This window comes from Phyllostomus discolor, chromosome 4 (assembly GCF_004126475.2).
Source record: "Phyllostomus discolor isolate MPI-MPIP mPhyDis1 chromosome 4, mPhyDis1.pri.v3, whole genome shotgun sequence".
Taxonomy (NCBI): Eukaryota; Metazoa; Chordata; class Mammalia; order Chiroptera; family Phyllostomidae; genus Phyllostomus; species Phyllostomus discolor.
The window spans coordinates 91,698,195-91,725,429 of NC_040906.2; the positions used below are offsets into that span (position 1 = coordinate 91,698,195).

At 40.6% G+C, this 27,235-nt stretch overlaps 1 protein-coding gene across 3 annotated transcripts in view; it reads left to right on the top strand.

Annotated features, from left to right (window-relative positions):
• Nucleotides 1-27,235, top strand: part of CCDC93 (coiled-coil domain containing 93) — a 96,880-nt gene that overhangs the window by 39,262 nt on the left and 30,383 nt on the right. The window contains exons 8-13 of one of the 3 annotated variants that reach the window (XM_036023637.1): nt 4,716-4,752; nt 7,250-7,342; nt 7,614-7,664; nt 8,557-8,643; nt 20,621-20,734; nt 26,290-26,352. In XM_036023637.1, coding sequence (XP_035879530.1) covers nt 4,716-4,752; nt 7,250-7,342; nt 7,614-7,664; nt 8,557-8,643; nt 20,621-20,734; nt 26,290-26,352 — 445 coding nt within the window. Of the gene's footprint in view, nt 1-4,715; nt 4,753-7,249; nt 7,343-7,613; nt 7,665-8,556; nt 8,644-20,617; nt 20,735-26,289; nt 26,353-27,235 lie in introns of all 3 variants that reach the window. The other 2 variants (XM_036023638.1, XM_028533487.2) reach the window with 2 other exon arrangements.

Below are 27,235 nucleotides of genomic sequence, written 5' to 3' on the forward strand. Positions count from 1 at the left end.
TGAACTCTTATATCTGAGAAATTGCTTGCCTCAGTTTGATTTAGCACTTTTTCTGGGGATTCCTCCTTTCCTTTCAATTGGTGATTGTTTCTTTGTCTCTGCATTTTAGGTGGCTCTTTTTGTTTATTTCTGTGTGTTAGATTGATTAGCTTTGACTCCCTGTCTTTGTTGAGTTGCTTTCTGTGGCAGGAATCCTGTGGGACCCAGTGGTGCAGTCTCCTTGTATTCCTGATGTGGATATCATCCACATGATATCTAGAGATGCCTTTTATGCAGTTTATGTGGGCTCTGTTGTTGTAATTGGGTTTTGGTTGTTGGTGGCTCACTCACTGATGGGTTCTCACCTCCAGCTGGCTGAGTGTCATAGCCCCTACCATGTCTTGTATGCTGTTGTACAGGAGCTGCCAGAACAAAATATCCCAGCAGTCAAGACCTACACCAACAAAAATACCCTTCAATCACTACCACAATACCAACAACAAATGAGCTAAGATGTATAAAGGTGGGAAGAGAGTAAGAATATTATATGAAAGGCAAAAAGAATATGAGGTGACTAATGGAAAGAAAAATGATTTTGAGAGGGTAGGGGGAGGAGAAATAAGAGTAGGCAATACAGACAAGGTAAGGAAAAGGAAAAAATAAAATTTACAATGTAAATAAAATAGGAAGGGAATAGGTAAACTGGAATAAGAAAAAGGAAGAGTACAATATGAGGTTTTTAGAAAAAAATAATGGAAAAATAGGAACCAAATTGAAGAAAAACAACTACCACAGCAATATCTATGCCAAAGGAGCCAAGCTTCATAAAGATGGGAAGAGAATGATAGTATTATAAGAAAGAAAAAAGATTATGAGGGGTCTAAGGGGAAGAAAAGTGGTTTTGAGAGGATACAGGGAGGAGAAACAGTAAGTGTATGAATTAGAAACGAGGCCAAGAAAGAGAGAAAATAAAATTTAAAATGAAGGTAAGGCAGAGGAGGAAGGCAAAATGGGTTAGGACGGGGAACAGTGAAAAATGAGATTTAAAAATTTAAAAAAATAGTGAACAACTGGAGATAAAATTGAATAAATGCAGTAATTTATAACCTTAATATCAATGACAACTGAGGAACTATTAATAAAGGTGGAACTACAATAAGGATATTATAAGAAAGGGAAAAGAATGTGATATGACTAGTGGAAAGAGATGGTTTTGAGGGTATGGAGGAAGGAGTAATAGTAAGAGTAAGGAATAGAAACAAGGTGTAGAAAAGGAAAAAATAAAATTTAAAACAGTAAGAAAGAGAAGGATGAAGACAAAATGGAGTAAGAGGAGGGAAGAGTAAAATATGAGATTGGAGTTAAAACTTAAAAAAAGGATAAAAGTAAAAAATACCTATATATAAATAAAAATAGCGAAATAGGAACAAAATTGAAGACAAAGAAGCAATGTTAAAAATCTATGCAGGAGGAAAAAATAGCACAAATAATGAAAAAGAATGAGGTGGAATTCATCTCAGCGGAGTCTGGTGTTTGTTGGCCTACTGTCTTTTCCTTCAGGATCCTTTCCTCATGTCAGCTGGTGTCATAGTCTAGCTTTAGGCAGCCTGTTCAAGGCTATAAGCAATCTACAGTCTGTGGCCGTCTCCTTCAGGTTTGCCTCATTCTTTCTGTTCTGCCCTAATGGCTTTTTATCAACACAAGGCCCAGGGGTGGTTCATTTAATATCTGACAGCACATCCGACAGCACCGCATTTACCACCTCCACCTGCTTCCAGAGGGAGCCTCTGGTGCTATCAGGAGGGTGGGATCCCAGGATCACCCCCCAGGAGGCACTGTTCAGTCTCCAGGTAGATGGTGGGTGTGTTCCCCTGCCCCTATGCCAAATGTCTTGGTCTGTTCCAGATTATTTCCAATAATGTATAGTTTCTAATTAATTAGCTGCTTGTTTCATGTGAGGAGGCCGATCTGTGTAAAACGGTCAGCTCTTTCCTGCTTGGTGCTGATGGCAGCTCTGTGAGAGCTGAGGCTGGGCATAGCCCTGAATAATTCTTGCTGCACCAATTTCTGATCTTTTTGCTCTTCTCTTTTGAGTGGAATAGGGCCTAAGGAGGAGCCAGCATAACATCTAATAAAAGTTCATGAAGGGCTTCTTTGGAGATTCTCTTTCTTTCCTCTGTGAATATGTGCTCAGCAGTGGGTTTTTGAGCCTGGCCTTGCTGTGTAGAGTTTGCTGCCCTGCAGGTGGGGGTTGGGATGTCTTCCCCTTCCCAGAAATTTGTACTCCACAGTTTGAGTGGCCCTGCCTAGCTACAAAGAATCTCAGGTGCTCAGCTCCTTTCCAGCCAGTTCCCAGCTCACTGCTCTTGCAGGGACCTCAGACTCAAACCCTGTGTTCTGTGTGCATCCCTCCCCAACCCCAATTGCCAGCTATGCTGGATAGAGCCCTGTAGTGTGCAGTCTTCCACTCTTCCTGGCCAGCTGGGTTCAGCAGGCATGAACTGCATTTTGAATCTAGCCCCTTTGCTGGCAGAGCAGCTGTGCAAATGCATGGGTTCCCTACTCAGCCGTGCCTCTGCTCCTCTCTTTAAAAAAAGTTCCTATGTGTCACCCACACTGCAATCCTGAGCTGCTGCCTGGCTCTCTGTACACTCCACTTCCCCAAAAGGCAAATCTTTCTCAGTCAGGTCTGGCCTCAACCTGCCAGTGCCTCAATTAGTCTTAGGAGCTAGAATTTCTCTCTTGAACTCTCCCAGTTGGTGCTGTAGCTGTAGACATTCTGCTTGCTCTGTGTATGCAGCCTGAGTCTCCCAGACTCCCTATATCCTCCCAAGTGTCTCCCGATTAGGGTTGGGCATCCCCTGTGTGGGACTGGGGCCTCTACCCCACTCCAAGAGGGGTGGGAGCTACTAAGCTGCTTTTTCTGTCCTCTGCTCTTTCCTCTATTGCAGGGACCTCATGCAGGGTACCCCCGCTTCAACTTATAAAATCTCTTACTGGATGGAGCAAAGCCTCCTCTTTACTCCTTGGCTTCAAAATTCATATCAGCTAAGATTCTGTTGATTGTTGGAAGATCAGCTGAATATCCGTGCTGGGGGCAAGAGCAAGTGGGCTTGGCTTCCACCTACTTGGCTGCCATCTTATCCCTCTGTACTTTGGGTCTGTAGATTTATGCCTAATGGTTGAGCGTGTTGTGCCCAGCAGTTAACTTAGTGGTTTCTCTGATTATATGACAGTCCGTTGCATGGTCAGGTGGTATTTTTGGCTCCTTGATTTCTTTGTTTTCTTTCACTTGTTTTAGTTTATTTATTTCAACACACGTTGGAAATAGCAAATGTAAAAGTAGCATCCGTGCCCTCCAGGAGAAGGATGCAGACATGCAAATAGGTAGTTGAATATGATTGCCATGTAGGAAGCGGGGGAACATGCACAGACATAGGGATGAATCATCTAGGGGAGGGTGTCTGTGCATGAGGATGCTTTGGAGAAAAGGTGGCCTTAGAGCTGAAGTGTGAGGAATGAATAGGAAAATAGAAAGGGAGAAGACATCCCAGTGTGTGCAAAGCTGTCTCTTCAGGCTGGGTGCACTGGAGCATGTAAGGTGAGCTGCAGGAAGTGAAATGGTTGTTAGGCAGGGCCATAGAAGGGAAGCCCTCATGAGAGTGCCCAGGAGGTCATTTTGTCTTGAGGGAAGAGGCCTGCTGTTGATTGGTGCAGATCAGGCCAATGGGAAATTGGATAAGTATGGGGAAAGAAACCCTGGCTGGTGTGGCTCAGTGGACTGAACACCAGCCTGTGAACCAAAGGGTCACTGGCTCAATTCCCAGTCAGGGCACGTGCCTGGGTTATGGGTCAGGTCCCCAGTACCGGGCACGAGAGAGGCAACCACACATCGATGTTTTTCTTCCTCTATTTCTCCCTCTCATCCCCTCTGTCTAAAACTAAATAAAATATTTTTAAAAAGAAGAATGGGGAAGAAGAGTGGGAGTAGAGTGAGGTTGGAGTTCAGCTAAGAGGGCAGCACACTGAAACATTAAGTGAGGCCTGACACAGTGAGAGCAGAGCCAAAGCCCTTAATCTGTTTTTCTTAACTGGCTGCATGTTGTAACTTTTATTTCCTTGTAAACTATTTAAAAGTGAGTGAAGTTGGGTATTTTTCCTCATGCTTTTTGTTTCAGGTCAAATGGTTTTTGTATTGTTATACTTACTTTTAAAAAGTAGATATTAATTAGAGCCAGAAAATAAACTAATTTAAACTAAAGTGCATTTATGAATATTTTTTAAAGTGAGTGACATGAACACATTATTGGCAAAATGCCTCAGTTATGCTTGAGAATAAAAAATGGGCTGGACTGAAGGTGTGAAAGTTGGCATTAGAGAACATGCTTAGCTTCAGCAAATACATTCACATTTGTTTATAGAGGTATTTTTAAGGCTCTTAGCTTAAACTGTGGGTCAGAAATGCAGTTCCTCTCTAGAGTAACGATTACACTTAAAGAGAATATTGCACTCTACATTGTCAGAGTTCTGCCTTAAGTATTCATATGGCAAATAGGGTGGCTGGCCCTTTATTCAAAAACAGTGGAATATGTTTGTGGTGTAGATATTTAAAGAACTTTCTCCAGTCACCAAATAGCCTAAATTCATTTTCCATATAAAAATCCAACTAAAATGCATTTTACTAACTTTATGTGATTTTTGAATAGTAATTGGACTCCCTTTTTTGTGGCCTGCAGGAGATATGGATTTAGCCGCCAGAGCAAAATAGAGAAGGTAAGAAAAGCATATATAATGGGAGAGTGTATTTGAGAGATGGAAGTGATCTTCCCTTTTGTCTCTGTCTTACACTATCGGGCTGCCCAGCAGGGGTGGGAAGGCAGGGCTACTGCCAACCAGGCTCTGGTCCTTGGGCCACCCAGCGCTATGAAGATGTGCTTCGCCAGGCTGGGGAAGCTGAAGCAGCAACCTCATCTGGGACTGGAAGTGAAGGGTGATTAGATGTCATGGCTCCTGGCTCAATCCTGTGAGCTCTAATAATTCTAAAAGTGTGAAGGTGAAGTCCACTGCCAAGACCCTGTGCATTTCTCATTGAGTGAGAGAGACCACGGACAGGTGCAAACAGGATACTGGCAGTGAAATAAAACACAACCATAAATTACAGGCCTGCCCCTGTACTAGGATAGCTAGTGTGGAAAAAATCAAATAAGTCAAGATAGATTTTTCTAACTTCACAAATTAGTCTTGAAGATTTTTCTTCATTTATGTGTTTATTAATGATCCTTAATGTCAGAAGCAGGGCATGCATATAATCTTACAGTGCCAGACCTTTACTGTGCTCCAGGCCCTTTGTTCAGAGCTCCACGTGTATTTTTTCACTTACTCCTCTGAACAGCTCTATGAGGAACATGCTGATTCCTGTATTTCAGGTTAGAAAGGTGAGGCCCAGAGAAGCTCAGTGATTTGTCCAAGATCACGCAGCTTCTTAAGTGCCATATTAAGAATCTGAATGCAGGTCCGTGTGACATCAGGTATGCACTCTTAACCTCTGCCTTTAAAATAATAAAGTGCTAACTATAAAATAGTCAATGAACTCTTAAACAATAGAGGTCTGCAGAGTGAGGTCTGTTAATCTTTTTTCTCGTTCCTCACCTGACCCCCAGATTTTCTATAATGGAACAACACTCCTCCTCTTGTTCTCTTGCCACCCTTCCCTCTATCTAGGTTCCACATCCTTCACATTTTCTTTCTGGAGACCTTCCTGGATTCCAGCCTCCTTCTGCTTCCTGGGGTAGTTGTCTCAGTCATCGGAGGGCCCTGACAGTGATTAAAGCATGTGTTCTAAAGCTGGACTTGCTGGTTTCAAATCCTAACCTCATCCCTTCTCTGTATGACTTTGGATAATATGCTTAATTGTTGTGCCTTACTTCACAACATCTATAAAATGGGGGCAATAATTGTACTACCTTGCAACATTGTTGTGAAGATTAAAATACAAAGCACACAGAATGGTCCATACATTTTAAACATGTAGTTGTTACTATTTCATTAGCAATTAGTCATGTGCTGATTATATCTTTTTTTGGTTTTCTTGTTATTTATTTTTTCCATATTTGTGTTTTCACTCAACTAAACTGGCATTTCCTCCAAAACAAGGCATTTTTTGGATTTCAGTATGTCATGTGACATCTGATATATAAGAATTTGATGCATACATTTAATTTGATGTCTAATTTCAGTCTGACAGGAATGTTTATGCGTATGACTATATCCTGGAATAAGGCAGGTTGATTATGATGGGAAAATCATGAAATGACCATGAAAGAGTATTCACATCAGGCTCATCTTCTCATTCTTATGTCAGATGGCACATTTGCACTGGAAGTCTTATCCCCTATAGATACACGCAGCAGTTGGGAGCTAGGGTGTTCCCCAGGGGCAGTTGTAGACTTGTTATAGAAAAGCATTCCAGAATTAGGATTGTCTGAGAAGGGTATTTGAGACCAGTCCTCCCTTTCAACCCTAGAAGACCCTAATATCCAGAGAAGTTAAGCCTGAGGTCACCTAGCTGATTGATGGCAGAGGTAGAATTAAAACCAAGAACTGAAGACTCCCAGCCCACATTTGAGGAACCATACTTAATTCATATATCTTAAGTATGGCGTGGTACATTTAGAGCCTGAGACTGGATACAGAATATGGAGCTTGATCACCAGGTGAAGCAGTTTAGATTTTTACCCTTTAGGCCAGTGTCTTTCAAACTTTATTGACTTTAAGTTTCATAAAGCAGTACTTAACCCATAACTGCCTGCAAAGCACTCTGATATGTGCCTTCTTTATTATTTTTATTTAATCTGTTTAGATGCTTGTTCTACCTAAATTATTTTCATGTCCCACTAATAGGTCTCAACTGGCAGTTTTGAAAAGCACTCCTTTGGACATTGATCTGTTCTTGAAAGCATTAAAGTAAGGGAAAGACCCTATCAAAATTTAAGGATAAGTCTGGCAAATGTGAATGATTTCATAGGGATTTAATTGGCAAGCAGTTTAGTAATGGAGACAGGCGGTGGCTGGGGTCTGAAGCTCAACCTGCTTGCTCTGCTATTGGAATGGAAACTCAGGTCTCTGGGTTTTCCATTCTTTTGCAGGGATTGATTCTGCCTTCCAGATCTGTGTGTTTTTACTCACAGACTCATGCCTCTTTGCAATATTGTCCTTTCTCTACTGAGTCTCCAACTCCGATGCTCAGCTGATTTTGCATCTTGCCTTCTAGGCTGAAGACAAGAAAACAGCACTTCCCGCAGGGCTCTTGGCTGCAGAAAAAGCTGATGCTCATGAGGAAGATGAGCTTCAAGCTGCTGAAGAGGTGTGTGGCCCACATAGGTCCTCTGAAGGTTCTGCTTGACCATTTGGGGAGAAATTCCACTTTCACCCCCAGCTTTCCAGAATGGCCAGGTGCTTCCGTCAGCCAGCTGCTGTTAGTTGACCTTTCACACCCTTTCCAGTTTCCTTTTATCACCTCTCACAAGACTCACCATAAAATGAAATCAAGTAAAACAATGTCCTGTTTAGGCATACTGTGTTAGTCTTAGGTGGTCAGATCCACTCACTGCTACTTCTCTACATTCCTCTCTTAGCAGCGTATTCAGTCACTGATGACCAAGATGACTGCCATGGCAAATGAAGAGGTGAGATGGGAGTGGTTGTGGGGGAGGGTGTGCTGTGGAGATGGGGACTTGGAACCAGCCTGCTTGGCTCTGTGGGACCTCTTCCCAGAGGGAGGGACCACCTTCTTCAGAGCCCTGTCTTTTCAGCACTCAGTGTTTCCTGCTTCCTAGGGCTCTTTCTTTTGGGAAGCTTTTCATAGTGTTGCCATCCATGTTAACCTCTAGGAGGAAGACTTGAGGAACCCTTGTACAGGCAGGATGTCCCTGCTGGGATAGCACCATATGGGCCTCAGTGGAAGAGCCATGGTTCAGTTCTCCTCCTTCACAACCATGAGTTACATCCCATGCCAAAGGAACCATTGTCTTCTGCTTCCTTCTTACCATCTAGGTAGAAAATAGAATACCAAATTTAGAGTTGGTCTTCTCAGAAGTGAAGGGCTTTCCAGGAGGTTTTACCAAGGACTTTGCAAGGATCATTTCTTTGGAGGGCAGGAAAGGCCTGTGGTAGAGATATTTTAGGAGTTCTGAGATTTTTCTTTTTCTCCCATTTGACCTTCCTTTTTCCCTGGGTCCTAAGGCTGCAAAGTTCCCGACAGGCTCTGTGTAGTGACCTTTTAGGAAGAGAGACCTTGGGATGGAGTATAAAGGATGAAGAATGATTTTCCAGTGGTATCTGGGATCCCAAGAGAATCTGGCAGTGAGCCGAGTGCCTCAGGAAGTGGAGAAGGTGGCTTCACATTTGTCCTGAAGCCTGTTTTTTCCCTTTCTTGTTGATGAATACATAAACAAAAGCCAAATTATGTTCTCCCCTGGGAATATTATCTATTTTGTTGTAGTATTCAGAGTGTTAGGTTTTCCAGTTCTGTGAAAGACAAGGCATGGCCTTGAGAACACACCCTCCCTGTGATTGCAGAGCCGTCTCACCGCAAGCTCCATGGGCCAGATCGTGGGACTCTGCTCCGCTGAGATCAAGCAGATTGTGTCTGAGTATGCCGAGAAGGTACGTGGGGGCTCAGCTGGAGTCTTTGCCTCAGGTAACACCCCAAAGATTTGTCCTTTTTCTCTACATCTTCCTCTAGCAGAGGCAGGTTGTAATTCATCAGCTACACTTGTCAAAAATCATATGTCTCACAAAGCCATCAGCATTTGCCCATTAACTAAATTAATTTTCTTTTCAGTGCCTATTTTTCCATAAACACAAAGAGAGAACCTGCCTCTCAGAACAATTATTGCATCTGATAAATTGATGTCTGAGATACAGCACAAGCATTTTTCCTTCTCTACCAGGCTTCTTATGACTTGGACCCGGTTTGGTGATTGGGCTGAGAAATGAAGCTTTGCCACTTAGGAGATAAACCACATAACTCAGCCAAGCCCAAGGCAAATTTTTTTGTTCCACTTTATTTAAAGGGTATAGAATGAACACAAGCCTGAAAGTCATATTTCAGTGTTATATATTTTTCATGCTGAGAATAGGCAGCAGGACCTTGAATATCTCATGGAGACAGTGATTAATCATTTTGTACATAATTAATTCTGGTGCAGCTGAGATGTAGTATCAGTAAAATCAAATTTACAAGGCATTGTTTCACATCCTTTCTTCTCCACCATACTCATTCTGCCCCCCTTAAAACGTTCATGTCTTTTGAAGCATCCAGCTTTGCTTTCCCTGTCTCAGAAGCCCTGTCAAAAAATGAGCTCTGCTTTGACCCCTGTGCAACAGTCTTCTGAAGTGATTATGCAGATGATGTAATTGGGAGGGGATGTCACAGCAGGTGGTCATCTCCCAAATAAAAACCTCAAAAGATGTGATGATGTAGTCGTGTACTTTTAGGATAACTTAAATCCTTTCCTGGGCAAACCTCAGAAGGCACTTTGACCACTGTCACCTTCCCTTTGTCGTAAATTGAAATAGAGGACACTTTGGATTCTATGAAAGTTGGATTAGAAAACCCATGTTAAGAAACACTGACTTGGGGAATGGGGACAACAGAACCTCTCCCCCAGACAGTCAAAGCCAGCTTACTCACTCAGAAGGCCAGAAAAAAGTAAAATTACAAGTAGTTTTGGACAGCTCTTTTTCCAAAGACATACCCTGCCTGGCAGGGTAATTTAATTTCTCAGAGAGAATTGGAGGTCAAGAGTTCATTGCTCGATTATCTGTGTTGTTTGCATTGAGTAGATCATATAGCATGAAAGATGATGATTTTTAAAATTAAATTGCCTTTAACGTAATCCCATATCACAGTTATTTCACATTTGCATATTATCGTCTAGTGTTTGTTTCTGATACCATAGTTATACCTAGTTGCAATTGTCATATATTTCTAAAAGCGGTAGAACAGTATAGTTAAAAACACAGCATTTGGGGTCATATTTCATTTCATATTTGTCTCCTCTATTCCCAACTATGTGATGAGGGCCAATTTATTTGACCTCTCCTTGCCCTTAGTATCTTCTTCTGAAAAACAAATAATATTACTTTCCTGGCAGGGTATTATGAAGATTAAATGAACTGATCAAAATGCCTAAAATAGTGCCTGACACATTATAGCTGTTCAGCTAATGAATAACCTTTATTTGCATTTTTATAGTCTGCGTGTTTTTTTTGTCACATCAGACCCTAAACATTTTCTGTTTTAGCCTTCATGATTATGTGAATTCTAGGTAAGCCACGTGTTGATGCAACACAATTCATTAAACATTTTCCTATTGTTAGACTTTTAGGTTGTTTCTGTTTGCCATTGTAGATAATACTGTTGTAAAGCCTGAGCAGGTATTTTCTGCTAAAACATTTCCTAGGAGTTGATGTTTGGGTAATGACTCCTCTGTGTTGCCTTATAAATAAGTTGTAACAGTATAACATACTATCAGTAATGAAGGGCCAAAGACCACTAGGGACACACCTCTAGTTGAACAAGTTGAGTTTATCACTGGTTCTATGGGAAGATCACACAGCAGTAGGGAACCATGCAGCATCTCAATAAGGAGGTAGTAGAAAAGACTTGTTATAGGATTTAGGCTTGCTTTAGGTCATTGGGTGAAAGTTCAAGAGTGTAACGCTTTACTCTGTGTTGGATGCTTTAAGGAAGGGCAATTCAACGAATGGACATCTAAGTAAATCTCATATGTATATACACAATGGGGAGTGAATCAAGGTTAAAGCTGTGTACTTATATTAGCCAATATAGGGGGATGTTTGGTCATTTGAGGGATTTGATCAATGTTCAGGTTTTTGTTCATGTTCAGACATGATTACAGAATGGCCATAATTTTTGCTTCTGTCTTTATGACCTTGTCTGGTGTTGATGTTTTTTGGAATTGTTTGTGGTTAACACCAAGGCCTAGTATAAGTACAGAACAGCCCAATCAACATCAAGGCCTTCCTAAAGTTAGCTCTCAGATATCAGAGGCTGCTTTTCTCTTTCTTTCATGTTTTTTTTGTAGGATTAATTATCTATTGCTACATAGCAATATTATCACAAATGTGACTTAAAACAACACACATTTATTATCATATAGTTTGTGTGGGTCAGCAACTGGGTACAGCTTAGCAGAGTTCTTTGTTTTAGACTCTTACCAGTTTGCAATAGAGCTGCTACTTAGGGTTGCCATCTCATCTGATGCTCAATGAGGGAAGAATTCACTTCTGAGCTCTTATGGTTGTTGGCAGCATTCAGTTCTTGCTGGCTGTCAGCTAGAGGCTGCCTTCATTTCCTTGCCATGTGGGTCTCCCTACCATTGTCTTTTGTTTCATCAGGGCAAGCAAGGGACAGTGCTTTCTCAAAAGACACATTACAGTTTTATCTAACATAGTTATATACATGCAATTACATACATCTCATATCCTTTGCTGTATTCTATTGGTAAAGGCAAGTCACAGGTCTCACCCACATTCAGTGGGAGGTATTACACAAAGGCCTGAACACTAGGAGGAAGAGATTATGGGACCATTTTAGGATTATCTGCCACAATGTATTTTTTTCTGTCTTTAATTTTACTGCCATAAATTGAGCTTAAACCAGACACTGCCAGTTTATATAAAACCCATGTGTCTACCTTCAGGGTCTCAGTAGCGAAACTGTTGGAAGTAGAGATGGGATTGAGGAATGCCCAGGAGGGAAATCATCAGTGGTACTTTGAGAGAAACCCAAATTACGCTGAGATCAGGACAGATTTTTACTTAGTGAAGAAAAGGGACAAAATAGTTTTGGGAGGTGAAAGTGTGAAAATGACTTTGTAACCAAGGAATGAATCAAACAGCCTGCTTGGTCCAGGTGTTTAGAAAATTAACAGGCAGTGAGATATAAAAATAAGGTTAAAATATATGTATATGCAGGCTTCTCTTTCATTTGTTAGTTCAAAAGTTCTTATAACAATGTAACATGATAAATAATCCACACGTTTCAAAGCAAGTCTCTGAGATATGTAACTCAGTATGGTTCCTGTAAAGCATAAGGGAAGAGGAACATGAAGAAGCTTCATATAATGCATGGGTGTCAGTAGACTCTAGGCCAAGGAGCACCATCTCCCTTTGTTTCCCAAGGGTAACACTCTTCTTAAAATGGGCTAGATGAGACTCACAACCATCAGCAATTTAGTTGAATGGAGGTCTGACAAATACAGAATTAAAGAAACCACATCCATCCAGTCTGGTCTGAGGGGTGCAGATGTGGAACAGGCTGGTCCTACATCCTCCACATGTGGTGGATAAAAATTCAGGAGGGATATCTGAGGAGTGAGGAGTCCCAGCCCCACATTAGGCTTCCCAGGCCAGCGTTCCTGTTCCAGGAATGTAAGTCCTCATAACTTCTAGCTGTAAAAACCAGCAGGGATTGAGTCAGTGGAAGAGACTTCTGGAGTCTCAAGCAGTTCCCCTTAAAGAACCCACACATGGACTTACGGAGACTCCCTCCCTCTGAGCTCCAGCACCAGGGTAGCAGCTTGAAAGGCACCAGTGGCATACAGGGAGGAACTGAAGTGTCTGGCATCCAGGCAGGAGCTGGGGGACAGCTTCCTCTCAGACAGAAAGGCAGGCAGAAGCCATTATCTCTTCTTTGAGCCCTCCCCCAACAGAGCCACAGAACCAGCAGGCAGATGCCATGTCTGAGACTATCAAGCTGGCTAAAACACTATTTGTCCAGCCCTGGAGATTCCCGGAGACTCTGTCCCATCCAAGCTATTAACCCTGACTTAAAAGAATAATTTAAGAGGGCTTTGGGCTGAGTAATGATAACTACACCCCAGGAACCTTGCCTGAATCAGAAAGTGATGGGAAGCTTAGCAACCAGCAGGCTCTGGCTACTTTATTAGAGAATCAGGCCTGAACTAGAATCAGGGTGATTGCTAATAAGCTTAGATGTGAGTATTTCTAATTCCATCATCTGGTTACACCCCAAAAATCGTTTTTACCATTTTTCTAGCAGCACTGGCATATGGAGTAGAGGAAGAATGTGGGGCAAAGGAGGAGTTGACTTCTTGGGAACTTCTTGCCGTGGCCACAGATAGAAAAACCCAGGTTGGGATCAGGAGGGTGAGAGCAGGGGTGGATTTTTTTTTTTTTTAAGATTTTATTTACTTTTAGAGGGGAAGGGAGGGAGATAGAGAGGGAGAGAAACATCAGTGTGTGGTTGCCTCTTGCACACTGCTTACTGGAGACCTGGCCTGCAGCCCAGGCATGTGTCCTGACTGGGAATCAAACCGGCGACCCTTTGGTTCAGAGGCCAGCGCTCAATCCACTGAGCCACACCAGCTAGGGCAAGGGTAGATTTTTATAACCTTTCCTTCTAGACTTGTTTCTTCACATAAGGTCACAGGTGTTAGACAAGTCATATCTGAAATCTGTATATTTTGGAGGGCCAGGATTTCATCTTTTGTCTCTGTTGCCAAATATTACTCAGTAGAGGCTGTCAGATGACTGGAAGACTGTGGAGACACCAGATAGCCATGACAGGTGACTTCCCTTCTTAAGATAGGTCCCTCTGTGATGTTGTGTGGATCATCTCCTTATTGTCTCTTTCACAGCAGTGCTAACAAAGCACCATTTTATTTGTCTCTGCCTGTCTCCCAGGACTACACTGTTTGCTGTCCATGAGGGCTGGGATCACTGTATATTGCCAGTGCCTAACATAATGGGGTTTTCATAAACATTTGTTAAAGGAAGGAAGAAAGGTAGTAAGGGAGAAGAAGGAACAAGAAGAGCTTTTTGAAAACTCTCTGTGGCACAATTTGGGCTTGGGGAGATGGTGGAGGATATAGTCCCTTTATTTATGAATGAATCAGGTTTTCTCAACTAGAATGTGATGGTCCAGTGGTAACACCTGTGTCTTTTTCCACATCTGCAATGTCTTCCACTCTGCCCCACACAAAATAGAGTCTGATCAAAGGTTAGTTGAACCAAACCAAGGAAGGTAGGAAGAGAAATTTACAGCTGTAATCACAATTTAGAGAAAGGAACCCAGTATATCTGGAGAGAATCATGCTAAATATGTTTGTGTTTCCAAACTATGTTTGTGTTTCCAAACTGCTTCAAGATTTCCTAATGAGATACACAGTAACTTACTACCATCAGGGAGAATGGTATTGCTAATGAATTGTCAACATGGTAGAATTGTCTCGAGTCTCACAGGACAGCCTATACTTTCCAGGGTCTTTATCAATTTGGATAAAGACATAAGAATTATTTTTGTCATATTTGAACATCATTTAAAGCTAGAAAAGAAGAGGTGGCTAGTACACTGGAGAATAGAATCAATATTCAAAAATATCTTAGATTGAAATTATGAGCCCAAACCAATAAATTCATTTCTTAAAGAAGGTAAATGTGAACTATTTTATTTAGTTTCAGAAAAATCAGTTGTACCAATTCAGGATTTGCTGAGGACGCCATCTAACCTGATAGTAGTTCATGGGGATAAAAGTGAGAGATTTGGATTTTTTTACATACATCCTAAATGTTAAGTGCATTCTTACCTTGGGACCCAGAGCTGTGCCTTAGGTTCAGCAAAGTTACATGAATGTGTGTGATGCATGGGTCCCCAGCCAGCAGTGATCACGGAATGCTGCAGATGGCTCGTCGAAACGCGAGAAAAACATACACAGACAACCAGGTCCTGTGGGGGAATAGGAACAGCAGGGCCACTCCTCACGTGGGGAGTGCCTTGGCCACCCTCTCTCCTGGAGGGTGCCATGGCCACCCTCCCTTGTGGGGAGAGCGTGCTGTTCCCCCTCCGGAGAGGCTTTTTATTGGTTTTGTTTGCATAAGAATTCAGGTAAAAGCTCATTACTCATTGCTAGGAAGTAAGGATCAAACAATAGATAACAAGGAAGTCTGAGGGCCTATTTTGAGTCAGGGTCAAAGAGCTGTAAGACTTTTAAGGAACAAACTAACTTCCTCCTTGGACCCTTCTCATTCAACTGAGAGCATTCTAAACAAAGCAGGTTTCACAGGAATTTACATGTTCTTTCTTAGGCCTGATCACCCGGGGAACCCGCCCTTTTCAGCACAGAGCTGCACCACCCTGTCATTGTTTCAGGCTTAAGTGGAGCAAAGGAACTAAGGCAACCAAGAGATAAGGAGATTTTCTCCCAGACGCTGAGAACTCAGGCAATGTCAAAGCTGAGGAGCAAGGGTCCATCACCCCCTTTTGCTGTAGCCCCCAAAATCCTTCTTTTGGGGGCCTCCCACGTGATCGTGCCTATCTTAGATCGCTCCCCCCTTGGGGAATCTTACCTGTCTTTGGCTAACTGACCAAGCTTTGGGGTTCAGTTTTGAATGAAGCAGCAGAAGCAGCACTCCTGCCAGGGAGATAAGCTTTTGTCTCCTTGCTGGCTTACGGTTCCAAGGGTGTTCCCTTAGCCTAGGCGGGGGTTACAGCTTCTGATACCAGGCAGGGCGGTTTCCAACATGTGTGTCTTTGAAATTCATGGGTATCAAGAATATTGAAAAGAACATTTATGTATACAGCTTCATTAATAGAAGCAGAGTGTAGATCAGGGAAAGTAGATGGATGGTCCCATCCTGTCTGCTGTTCTCAGACTATACCTGGAGTACTTGAAAATTTCACTTACCAGCTAGGGTATGTTCAGAGGAGAAACAGCCAAGGTGGAGAAAGTTATTGACATCTTGTTATAAAAAGGAAGGAGGAAGATCTGCGATGCTTCTAGATAAGATAAAGTAAACTGTGAAAGAATGATTACACTTAATCTCCGTTGCTTCAGAGAGGAATGGGCAGGTACTTGTTTGCATCTTGGCAGACCCAATTTTGCTGTCTGTTTCTGCTGGCTTTTGCCTATCATACTTGAACTTTGTGAGTGCTTTTGATTTTTTACTGTGAGTTCATACTTCTTGGAAATTTATCTGTAGAACTTCTTTGAGTCCTAGAGTTGAAGTTGTGTTCTTCCAGACGAGATTTGCTTTTGCTTCTGGCAAGCACCTGGGGACACCCCAGCCCAGGTCTGTTGTACTCATAGTCTTGACTTGTGGGTTTTGGGACCATCCAAGTAGTGTGTAAATTTAGATTGCAAAATGACATGTGCCATCAAGGAACATGTATAAAGGACACATGGACAAAGCCAAAGGTGGGCAGGTTCGAGGGTGGGAGATGGGGATGGGTGGGGCCGGGGAGCTTGATGGGGTGGAAATGGAGACAACTGAACTTGAACAGCAATTAAAAAAGAAAAAAACAGAATCACCTGTGGGCCAATCTGTTGTTATAAAATATTATTGCAGATGTTTTTCCTCTTATACCTGTGTCAAGGTTTATGAACATCAGGTGCAGAATTGAAAAATCAGATTGAGATCACCTGGTTTTGGCAAATATGTGCAAGAAAAATGCCAACTTCAGTGGATTCACATACCTTCCTGGATTTCCACTTTTAACTAGCCTTTTGGCTTTCCAAGATTTCTTACATTTTTGCTAGCTTATAGATTTTTTTAAAGATTAAATTAAGAAATATTTTATATTTTATATTTGTTTTTAATAGGAACGTTAGTCAAGGTGCCAGTAACTGAATTTATTCAGTAGAGAACTTCTGGCACCCCTGTGAAATAGGGATCTTTACTGTTGACGCTTAGTGACCATATTTGGGGAGGGGGGTAATATAGGAGAGATTCCTGTATTAAAAAGAAGGTTTTTATGTAGATAACCTTTTGGGTCTCTTTCATTATGAAAATACATAGTTTTAGCTAAAGTAATCATTTTTTTTTGTTTGTTTCTCTGAGGAATTTACTATTTTGAACTGAGCTAATATTATTGAAAAACATTTAAATCTGATTTCCCTCAGAATGGGAGTTGTGAATACATGTCAGTTATTAGAAAACATTGAATCTGAATTAGAAGTCATCTAATCCATGTTGTGGTTTTGAAAGCATGTTCTTAATCTGAAATTGTTGAACAAAATTAGATTGGTACTATAATCTTCACCCCAGTGTAAACACAAGTGGAATATTTGTACATGGTTGGTAATTTTTTGAGAGATGTTACACTTTTCAAGTTGAAATCAATTAATATGCCCCAGGATTTACATTTTTTTCAAATGTCAAGAATTTACTGAAAAGCCCTCTTTCCTATTCTCTAGCTGGACAATTTTGTCTTCATTCTTCAAGATCCAAGTTGGTCACCTTCAGTGTTCTTCCCACTTTGACTCTCAATGAAAAGAATGTCAGATGAGACATACTGCTTTAAAGACCTGTTTCTGACTTCATCAGTCTTGTGCTTCAGGCTTTTTAGAGGGTATTTGAAAGAAGTGAAACACGTAGATTGCTTAATTAAAAGTATGTTTGAAAAATAAAGCAATCAGCTTTCCATTGATTAGGCTAAGAAGTCTTTGCTGTTCAGCTCTAGAATGAATAAATGATTTTTAACTTCCCATTAAAGAAAGCAGTTTGCATAGTACCATCTCGACTCAGAAGCAAGTGGAGGAACTCACAAATTCATATATACTATGGGCCTGCTCATGTGCATATTATTCATTTTAATTTGTCTGGAGAAGTGTCAAATATGGAAATGGTACTTACTGTCCCAATATTGGTGTACATTAATGCTTTGCAGATACAAATTTAAGGGACTCCTCAGAGCAATGAGAATTGCTACCTAGCAATAAGGGAAAGGATTTTGAAAGCCCATGTTTGCTGAGAATACATACTATTAGTGCAGAGATATAACAGTACATTTGTACAGAGACTTCAAGAGTCATTCTGTGCACTGCTAATATTTTCTCTCTGTTTTTATGGTTCTCAGAATCACCTGTCTATTAAAAGAGTGGAATCAGAAAAGGATTTCCTCCTCTAGGTGTTATATAAATGGTAGGTGGACCCACTCGATGATTGGAGCTCAGTGCTATGAGGCTCTCTCAATCAATGATTGGGGCCAATAAAGAATTTCTGAGTGAGTCAGCCCCCTTAGAATAAAGTAGTGGTTCTCAAAATTTTTAGTTTCAGGACCCTTTAGAACTCTTTAAATTGCTGAGATCCCAATGGCTTATATATTAATTCATTTACAAATAACCATAATAAATATATTACATATTAACATCAAAGCAATGATGTTATCACATATCATGTAAAATCTGGAAAATTTTCACTATAAAGTTATGACAATGAAAAAATATCTTAGTATTATTATGAAAAGGATTTTGACCTTGAAGTTTCCCTGAAAGGGTCCTATGAGACTATGAGACAACTGTGGCTAAAATTTTAAATCTAGATAGATTGGGTTAGATAGATAGATGGATAGATAGATAGATAGATAGATAGATACTAGAGAGAGAAAGCCAGATACAGAGAGAAAAAGAAAGATATAGACTATCTTGGAAATCTTGACAGATATCAAAATAGCTACTAGTTTTCCTTGATGAAGAGTTCTTGGAAGTAAAGTCAAAGGTCATAGTTTTGAAACAAAGCTGTGTGTGTACCGTGTATGCTGATAAGAGGGTATGAAATTTGGTGGGAAATGCATTTTCATTCTTTTGGAACTTTGGTCATAAAATCAGTTAATCAGTCAGAAAACCTACTAAGAGTTAGAGACATCATCCAACCCATGCCCAAGGTTCAGGATAGCACTGAATGAATGTGTGCTCACCCCTGCAGACTGGAGGAGGTCTGGGACATGAGTGAGACACTGACCCCCCCATGGCCTGCCTGTCCACAACGTGGTCTGGTCCAAATCCAGACAAGCAGCTGGAGGAGATCAGGGTACTCAAGATAATATGAACATCAAACATAGGGATATACCATGTGGGGTAGTGCTTGTGGATGGGGAATTAATTCTAATTTAAATATCAGTAAATTGTGAGGTAGAAGGCTCATTCTGTTAGTAAGGTAAAATGCTTTGAGGATATTCCAGTGACACTTTAGAAATCAGGGTCAAGTTAGATGTTAAAACCCAAATCTAAATTATCTATAAGAAAAATGCTACTAAATATATAGCGGACAAAAGTGACCAAATTAGTAACACAGTTCAGGGTGATGTAGTCAAAGTACAGCAGACATAATTAATTAATTATAATTCTGTTTCTGACAGGCGATTTGGAAATTGAGAGGGGTTGCTCTTTCCTCTTCCCTTTTTTTGTACTCAAATAATTTTCAAAAAGAATTCTCCTTCCCCAGACTACAGGTTGTGGATGTCTTGGTATGTCCAATTATATCTTTAAAAGGTAACTCCACTTCCCAGAAGTCTGGATAAGCTGAAATATGATAGTTGACATTTTCCAAAATCCTAGGTTTCGAGACTAGATATGTTGCAAGGACAAATGCTTTGTTTTTCTATTTCCTTTATGGCCTACCAGCCCACAAGATAGAAAATGACATTCCTTACTGTTTTATGCAGCCACACTCTGCTGGTTGTTTCCTACCTCCAGAGTTGTTAAGGAGCTAAAAGTCATTTATTAATAATGCTGCTGAGTTATTCAGGGAAATCCTTACCCAAAATAAATGATGACTATACCATTTACTTTCTCCTCCTCCTCACTTTCCCATCTCTCTTTGCCATGGGTAAATCTTCCAGACTTTCAAGTCCACAGTGGCTGTTAAAACATACTAGGAAAATCAGATACCCAATTGTTTTATTGTACTTGAGCTTAAAATCAGTGATTTGCTTGGAATTGGGATGCTCCCAATAAAAAGGAAATGTGGTTGTAATGGGTATTAAACTATTCATGTTCAGTAAAGCTGTCTGTGATCTTCTAAATGAGTATTCTAAGTATACCTGTTGCAACAGGGTCAGCCTTTTTGTTTCTTTTTCCTGGGGCTTCTCCTTGGTGTCCTGAGGCATGTGTTTGTATTCAGCATCTACATCAGGCTGCTTCCTTCTTTGTGTGATTTCTCAGTAATGTTGCTACATTCACCTCATCTAGAAATCTCTCCCTTACTTCCATTCCTGACAGTCTCTATATCCTGTCCAGCCTTTCTTCTCCATCCCCTCCTAATGTATATAATTTCAGGAATTTCCTACTGGCCTCTGTCAGCAACTTTGATGCCTCTTAAATCTATGTTCTGTGAACACCAGAAAAAGAGAAATAAATGGTTAAAAGAGCCCATGGGTGGGGAGAAGTAAGTTGAGAGACTAATGTTTTTCATTGTAAGTGCTTCTGAATGGTTAAACTTTTTAACCATTGATGAAAGTGAATCAATTCATCATTCTTGATGATAACTCCACAGTGGTAATATGAAGCTGTGAATGTGACCATGTTATTCCTCTGTTTAAGACCTTTGATGATGCCTTTTGTCAGATGGTAGCAATATAACCACAGTTATGTCGATATTATATTCCTGTGCTTCGGCACATGCCATTCCCTGTGTCAGGAATGTAGTTACATGGACAGGGAGTGATCATTGTGCTGAGTCTCTTCTCTGGATCTACATTGTACACAGGAGCCAGTGGTGTTCTGCCCAGATTGAGCAGGAATGGATCTCTCTTACATGAACCAAAATGGACTGATTAATCCTTTGGATTTGCCTTCCCTGTTTTCCACAGCAGTCTGAGCTATCAGCTGAAGAAAGTCCAGAAAAATTAGGAACCTCCCAACTTCACCGTCGGAAAGTCATTTCCTTGAACAAACAGATTCTGCAGAAGACCAAACATCTGGAAGAGGTTGGTGTTTTCATAAGTTTATTCAAGTAAAATGGAACCATTGTTCAAGAAGTGAAGAGGAGTTAAGGTCTTTGTGATAAAATGGTCAAAGGAGGTTCCAGAACAGGGGTCAGTAAACTATGGCCCTTGTGCCAACCCAGTCTCCACTTGTTTTTGTAAACGAAGCTTTTTTGGAATAAATATATACCCATGTTTACATATTTTCTATGTCTGTTGTCAAGCTCCTGTGGCAGGGTTGAGTAGGTGCAGCAGAGACCACATGGCCTACAAAGCCTAAAATATTTACTGTCTGGTTCTTTACAGGAAAAGTTTGCCAACCTCTATTCTAGAAGAAGATCACAGGGCTAGAGTAGCATTTATTAATTCACAAATATTTACTCAGCACTTCTGCATGGTAGGAACTAAACTAGACCATGAGGATAAATGAAGAAAGAGATATTCCCGCTTTCAAGGATCTTAAGATAGTAATGGGAGACATACACTAAACAAACCACATGAATCATTTAGTTAGAGCTGTGATGTGGTAAGTGCTTGAAAGAGAAGTCTAGAGAGCTGATAGGGAGACCTGATCTAATCTTGGTCACAAAGGACTGCAGCTGGAAAGATGAGCAGGTGCTGGCTAGGCAGGAAGTCTGCATGGGAACTGTGTGGGGCTTGGGTGAAGATTTAGGCTACAGCGTGAACTAAGACCTGGAAGAGGAAGAGTCTTGACCAGTTTCTGTTTTTTGGCTGGGGAGTCATGCGTGAGGCAGCTGGTCAGCAGAGCCATCTGAGGTCATGTTAAGGAAAGTGGAAGCCATTTTAGGGTTTAAGTAGAAAAGTAGCATGATCAGCTTTGCATATTTCAAAGAACATTCTGTTTGCTTTGGGAGCATGAATTAATTGGATTTGGGTGAGAAGGGATTCCAGTAGAACCATTTGGAGGTTGATCCAGTAGTCCAGACATGAGCTCTTGGTGGCTTTGACTAGTGATCCTAGGGAAAATGGAGGAAACCAGATCATTTTTAGGAGAGCTCTAAAGCTGTGGGATGGCATCTGTAATGTATGATGATGGATAGTACTGTTTTAGAAAGACCTTTATATATTCACCTTGAAAAGTAGACATAAAAGGAAGCTGGGGGGTTTGACTCAGGAACAGTCATTAGAAGATAAAGCATTGTTATGTGCATTGGTAATAAGATTTAATTAATTAGAAAAATACATGTAGCAGGAGAAAATGGGAATGAATATTGCTTTCTGAAGTTCACCAGTAATTTCAATTGTTGAAAAAATTATTTTTAAAAATGGGTGGCAGTTGGCATTTTGAACTTACACATTTTTGATCTTTTCAAATCCCACATTTTCAAAAGATAGTACTATATCGGATGGTCTAGCCAGTCATTTCTTTGATTGAATTTGTTCTGTTAGAATTTGTTCTACCACAGGTGAACAAACAATAGGTTTTCTTTACCAAACACCCTGAATTATAAGCAAACAAGGATACCAAGGTGGACTGTGATTGGTTTTCATTTGATGATTTATTTAGGTATCTTAATTCATAGCACAGAGAATATAATCTTTACTCCTGATCCTTGCCAGAGAAAAGAACCTGAAAGTGATTGGTTCAAAAATAACTGATTGGTTCAAAAAGAACTGATTGATTCAAAAAGATGGGCATGAATCTAGTATGAGGCTCTATCCATCAGAATGTTTTTCTCCTCTGAGGGAGGATAGTTGTGAGGATACTATAGACCCTGTGGACCAGAGTATCTCAGCATGAGTAGATGTTTCTTTTAACTCTAAACTTGGAGAGAAAGAATGCTCTGCCTTGTTCCAGGAGCAGTCCTGGCACATTCTTTGTCCAGCTGAAAATGGCAAGCCTCTCTGAACCTGTGTTTACCAAGAACCTATTGTTTTTTAGGCATACTGCCTAATATGTAGCAGTCTGTCAGTAAAGGACAGTAATCATTATTGCAGTGGCACCAGCATGTGCAATAACCCCTGCCTATGTAGTTAGGCCAACTGGACGAGGAAAATGAGGTAGGGATTTGCCTAGGGCCACATCCTAGATCCTAGCATATAAAAATATACCTGGAGAGACTGCTTCAAGAATGAAATGAAAATATAAACAGGAATGGACTTTAATGAACCAAAACTTTATGCAAATATAAGGAACCAAAGAAGAAAATGTTTCCAAATAAGCCTAGATGTGAATGTTTTATAAAGATGTAAAACCAACATCATCATTTTCATAAACACTTTCTTGGGCTGTAAGAATATACATTTTTTTCTAGGTAACTTGCTATACCTATTTTAGTTTGCAGTATTCTGTCAAAAAAGAAAATATGAAGCCTCTGCCAGGGGTGTCCAACCTTTTGTCATCTCTGGGCCACGCTGGAAGAAGAGTTGTCTTGGACCACCATTAAATACACAAACACCAACAAAAACTGATAACCAAAAAAAAAAAAAAGGTTTTAAGTAAATTTACAATTTTGTGTTGGGCCACATTCATAGCCATCCTGGGCCTCATGTGGCCTGTGGGACACGGGTTGGACACCCCTTTGTTACTGTCCCTAAATTTGTCCTTCTGCTGCTCACCTCTCAGCTAGCTGGTCTATGGAATTTTTTCATCTTGTAATAGTCTCTAATTCTGTCAGAAGTGACAGGGGTCACAAACAACAATCCTAACAAGCCTTTTGTATAAGAATCCAGGTCTCTAGAGCTTCAATTCTAGCTCCTCCTGTTCTCTCAGCTGTCTCCCTGGCCATTTCATCTGGCCCTGTGAGACCATCTTACACTTTCTTCTTAGTGCACACTGAATAGTGAGTCACACTGAGAGAGCATATGCTGTGTGTGTCTATACTAAATACATTTTTTTCTATATCAATGTTTACGCGCTTCAACCAGGTTTTTACATCTTTTAAATTATAGGAATCATATAAGCTAAATAAACCAAATAGTATAGAACCATATTAAAAAAAATTCTGCTTCTTACAGCCAGCCTTTATTTTCTAGACCTTTGCAAGTACTTATATATGCCCATTCACCTGGAGATGGTGGATTGTCTGGTTACAAAATTGAGTTTGTTTTTCTCTTACTCTATCACAGATATCTCTCTTTCAGTAATAATAATGGCTAATAAGGACTTTTTTTTACTGACTATAAGGTGTTTTGTTTTTTTTTTAATTAACTTATTCAGTTCACACAACACCCTTGCAAAGAAGGTACTATTACTGTACTCTCTCATCCAAGTATTTACTAGATCTGACCCTGCTTCTGAGATCAGATAAGATCAGGTGAATTCCAGGTGGTCTGGCTGTAGACTGTCTTTATTTTACAAATAAGGAAACTGAGACACATAGAAAGGAAGTAATTGTGCCCATGGTCACATGGCTTATTAACAGTGAAACCAAGATTTGAACATATAGATCTACCTTATACTGTGACATAGTATATGTGTACTGTAATTTATTTAACCTGACCCCTATTCATGCATATGTAGGCTTCTCCAAGATTGTTTTTCCCAATTGCAAGTTTTGCTACCGTGAATATCTTCATGCCGTCATCTTGGCACAAATATGTAAATATGTCTTTAAGATATATTTTAGGGAGTAGAATTGTTGGATCAAAAAATACATGCATTGTCAGTTTTCTGAAAAACTGCCAAATTACTTATCAATTATTTTACCAATTTACATTTATATCAAGAGTATAACAGAGAATTGAAACTTTAAGAACCTCTCCTACAAGTAATGCAGGGGGAAAGCAACCAAGATGCACCTGTGGCCTTAATGCTAGGAGCCCTGGAGAAGTTTAGTCCAACAGAGAAATGGGGGAGGGGTAGAAGCAAGAGAAGGAGTAGAGGACGTCCCATGATCCAAGCGAACATGTTGCAGTGGCACAGAACTGCAGTGCAGCTGGTAGATAGCTGAGAAGACACTGAAGATTGAGGAAAGAAAGAGGAATCAAGTAAGAAAGTGTTAACCAGCTGCTGAATTTTTGGGGTGATGAAGATTAAGGAAAAAAAGTGTAGGCAGGAGAAACCTGGAGGACTACAGCAAAATGAAGACTAAGCCTAGCTACTGGGACAGCCCTGTTTAAGAAAATATGGTCAGATGAGAAGAAGAGTAAAACACTTACTAGTTAAATTAGTTAACAGAAGAGATGAGTCTTCTACTCTTAGCACTCATCTACTTCCCTGCCAAGATCCAGCTGTTGAGTGTAAATCTGTTGGTGAAGACTTCCTTGAACTTCCTAATGAATAAGGCGACTGTTTCCTTGGGCACCTCATGGGCTGGTCTTAGCTGCTGCTCTTCCCCACTTTAAAGTACTCATTTGAGCAGAGTATTGGGTAAATACCAGATGGGTAGGTGGGTGCAGGAGTGGGAAGAGGGCAGGCAGGTGGATGAAGCCCATGGGAAAATGCCAGGACCCCTTCCTGTAGCTTCAAAGAGTTTTCAAGAGTTAAAACACTAGGATTTCAAGAGGAAAAAAAATGCTTCCTCCAGAAATACTGTCATCTACCAGTTAAATAAATAGGTTAATAAAAGCTGTCCCTGAACAGGTGCTTCCCTGTAAAAAGGAAGAAGCCAGAGCCTTCCTGCTTCCCTCCTTTGTCACTTTTGCTGTCTGTTTGAGTTGGCTTCCTCATACGCCTTGTTGAAGTATAACTACTCATCGATCTGAAGACTGGTATAAGAAGTATGATTGAGGAATAATGATTTCTGACGATGATACAATTCTCAATAAGTTGCTTACAAGTTCAAGGATGGAGCAAAGTCATTTTGACATAATTTTTGAGATAACAGGATAAAGTTTCTCAGGGTTAATTTATACACAGGTAACAAGTAACTTGATGATGGTTTCTGCCATTTCCCCTTTCAAAGTAGAAATGTGCAAACCCTTTGAACTTTTAATGGAATGTTTTCAGATTTCTAAAAGTTCATAGACAACACAAGGCTATCTATATAAACCTTTTTAGTGAGGAAAAGGGGAAAGACATTTTTGAGATGTAAGTTTACAATTTATGCAACTTTCAAAAATAAAGGTAATCATTTTTCTTCCTGTTAGTGTTGAAATCCGAATCCTTTCTTCTTTCTTGCAATGTTTGCCAGTCAGTCATGTTTTGTGCTGGAATCCTGAGTACTGAAGTGCAGTTTGTGTTCTGTGAATGAGCAAGTTGTTTAACTGAAGCAGTTGTAGCCATATAGAAAAGTTAGACCTGAATTTAAATCCAGGCTTTATCAGCTATCAGCTGTGAAGCTTTAGTCAAGTCAAGTAACTTTCTTTCTGAGTCTATATTTCATCTTTAAAATAAAGATATTGTATTCTTCCATTGAACATAAGTTTCAGTGATAGGATTTATGCAGAATATCTGGTATCTCTCCTGACATGTAGTTGATACTATATTATATATGAGTTTTTCCTTCATTTGTTGATGTCAGACTTTCTAAAATTCCCACATTTGTTCAGTTTAAATCTTTCTGCACTTCTATTTTCTCACCTGTGAAATGGGACTATCACCCATATCTACGATGTAAGAATAAGAGCAGCTGTCTTCTTTGTTTCCTTTACAGCTACAGGCAAATCGTACCAATCTACAAGCCAGGTACGATGAAATGAAGAAAACACTGACAGAGGTGAGCAGATTTTCCTTTCTCCGTGGGCCTTTTTAAAATTCATTTTTGACCTGCACTGTTATGAATGCCATGTGCCATCAGTCTGTGTGGAGGAGTCATGAATCCCTTCTCAGGGCTCAGGTCCATTTGGGGGCATAGGGCAATCACATGATAGTGCCTGACCCATGCCATCAGTTTATCCATGCTTCTGTGTTCTATCTAACGCATCAGTGATTTAGGTGGGAGGCATTACAGAGCGGGTGCACGGGTCAGGATAGGCTTCCTGAGGAAGGCAGGCCTGATGCGGGGTGGGTCAGGCCACAATGAAGAACATGAAGGGTCATTCACAGTCAATGGCCCCTGCTCCTCAAGCCACAGGATGTGAATAGCTCCAAAATACTGAATTTTGTGAGAGTGAGATGCTTTCTCTTTGTAATATGAGAGAACCACAGTGATGTAATTTGCTGTTCAAAATTACTGACTAAGCCTAGGTGGGATGGGGGAGGAGGTTTCAAAAGAAAAGGGGATTCACTGTTATATTTTGGAGCATGTGGTTCATTTTCTAACTCAGATTATGAGTGTATCATCTCACATTTTTATTAGAGTGTTGCTTACCTCCCACATCAGATTGCCTGGGAACCAGACGAGCAAAACAAACACTTCTTGATGCCAGCCCTGTCATGAGGAGAGTGAGATAGTTCTGTCCTTTGCATTCCCATAATACTACCCTCACCTGGACCAGGAGAGCTTTCATTGTCATTTTGGAGCTCAGGCTATGGCTATACTCTATAAGGGCCTCTCTGTGAGTGCCCTGTCTGGTACTTTGTGGACCTCATGGAAACTGGACTAATCTTCAGACATTTCTGAAACCAAACCAGTCCCTGTTTTTTAAAATTTCACATGA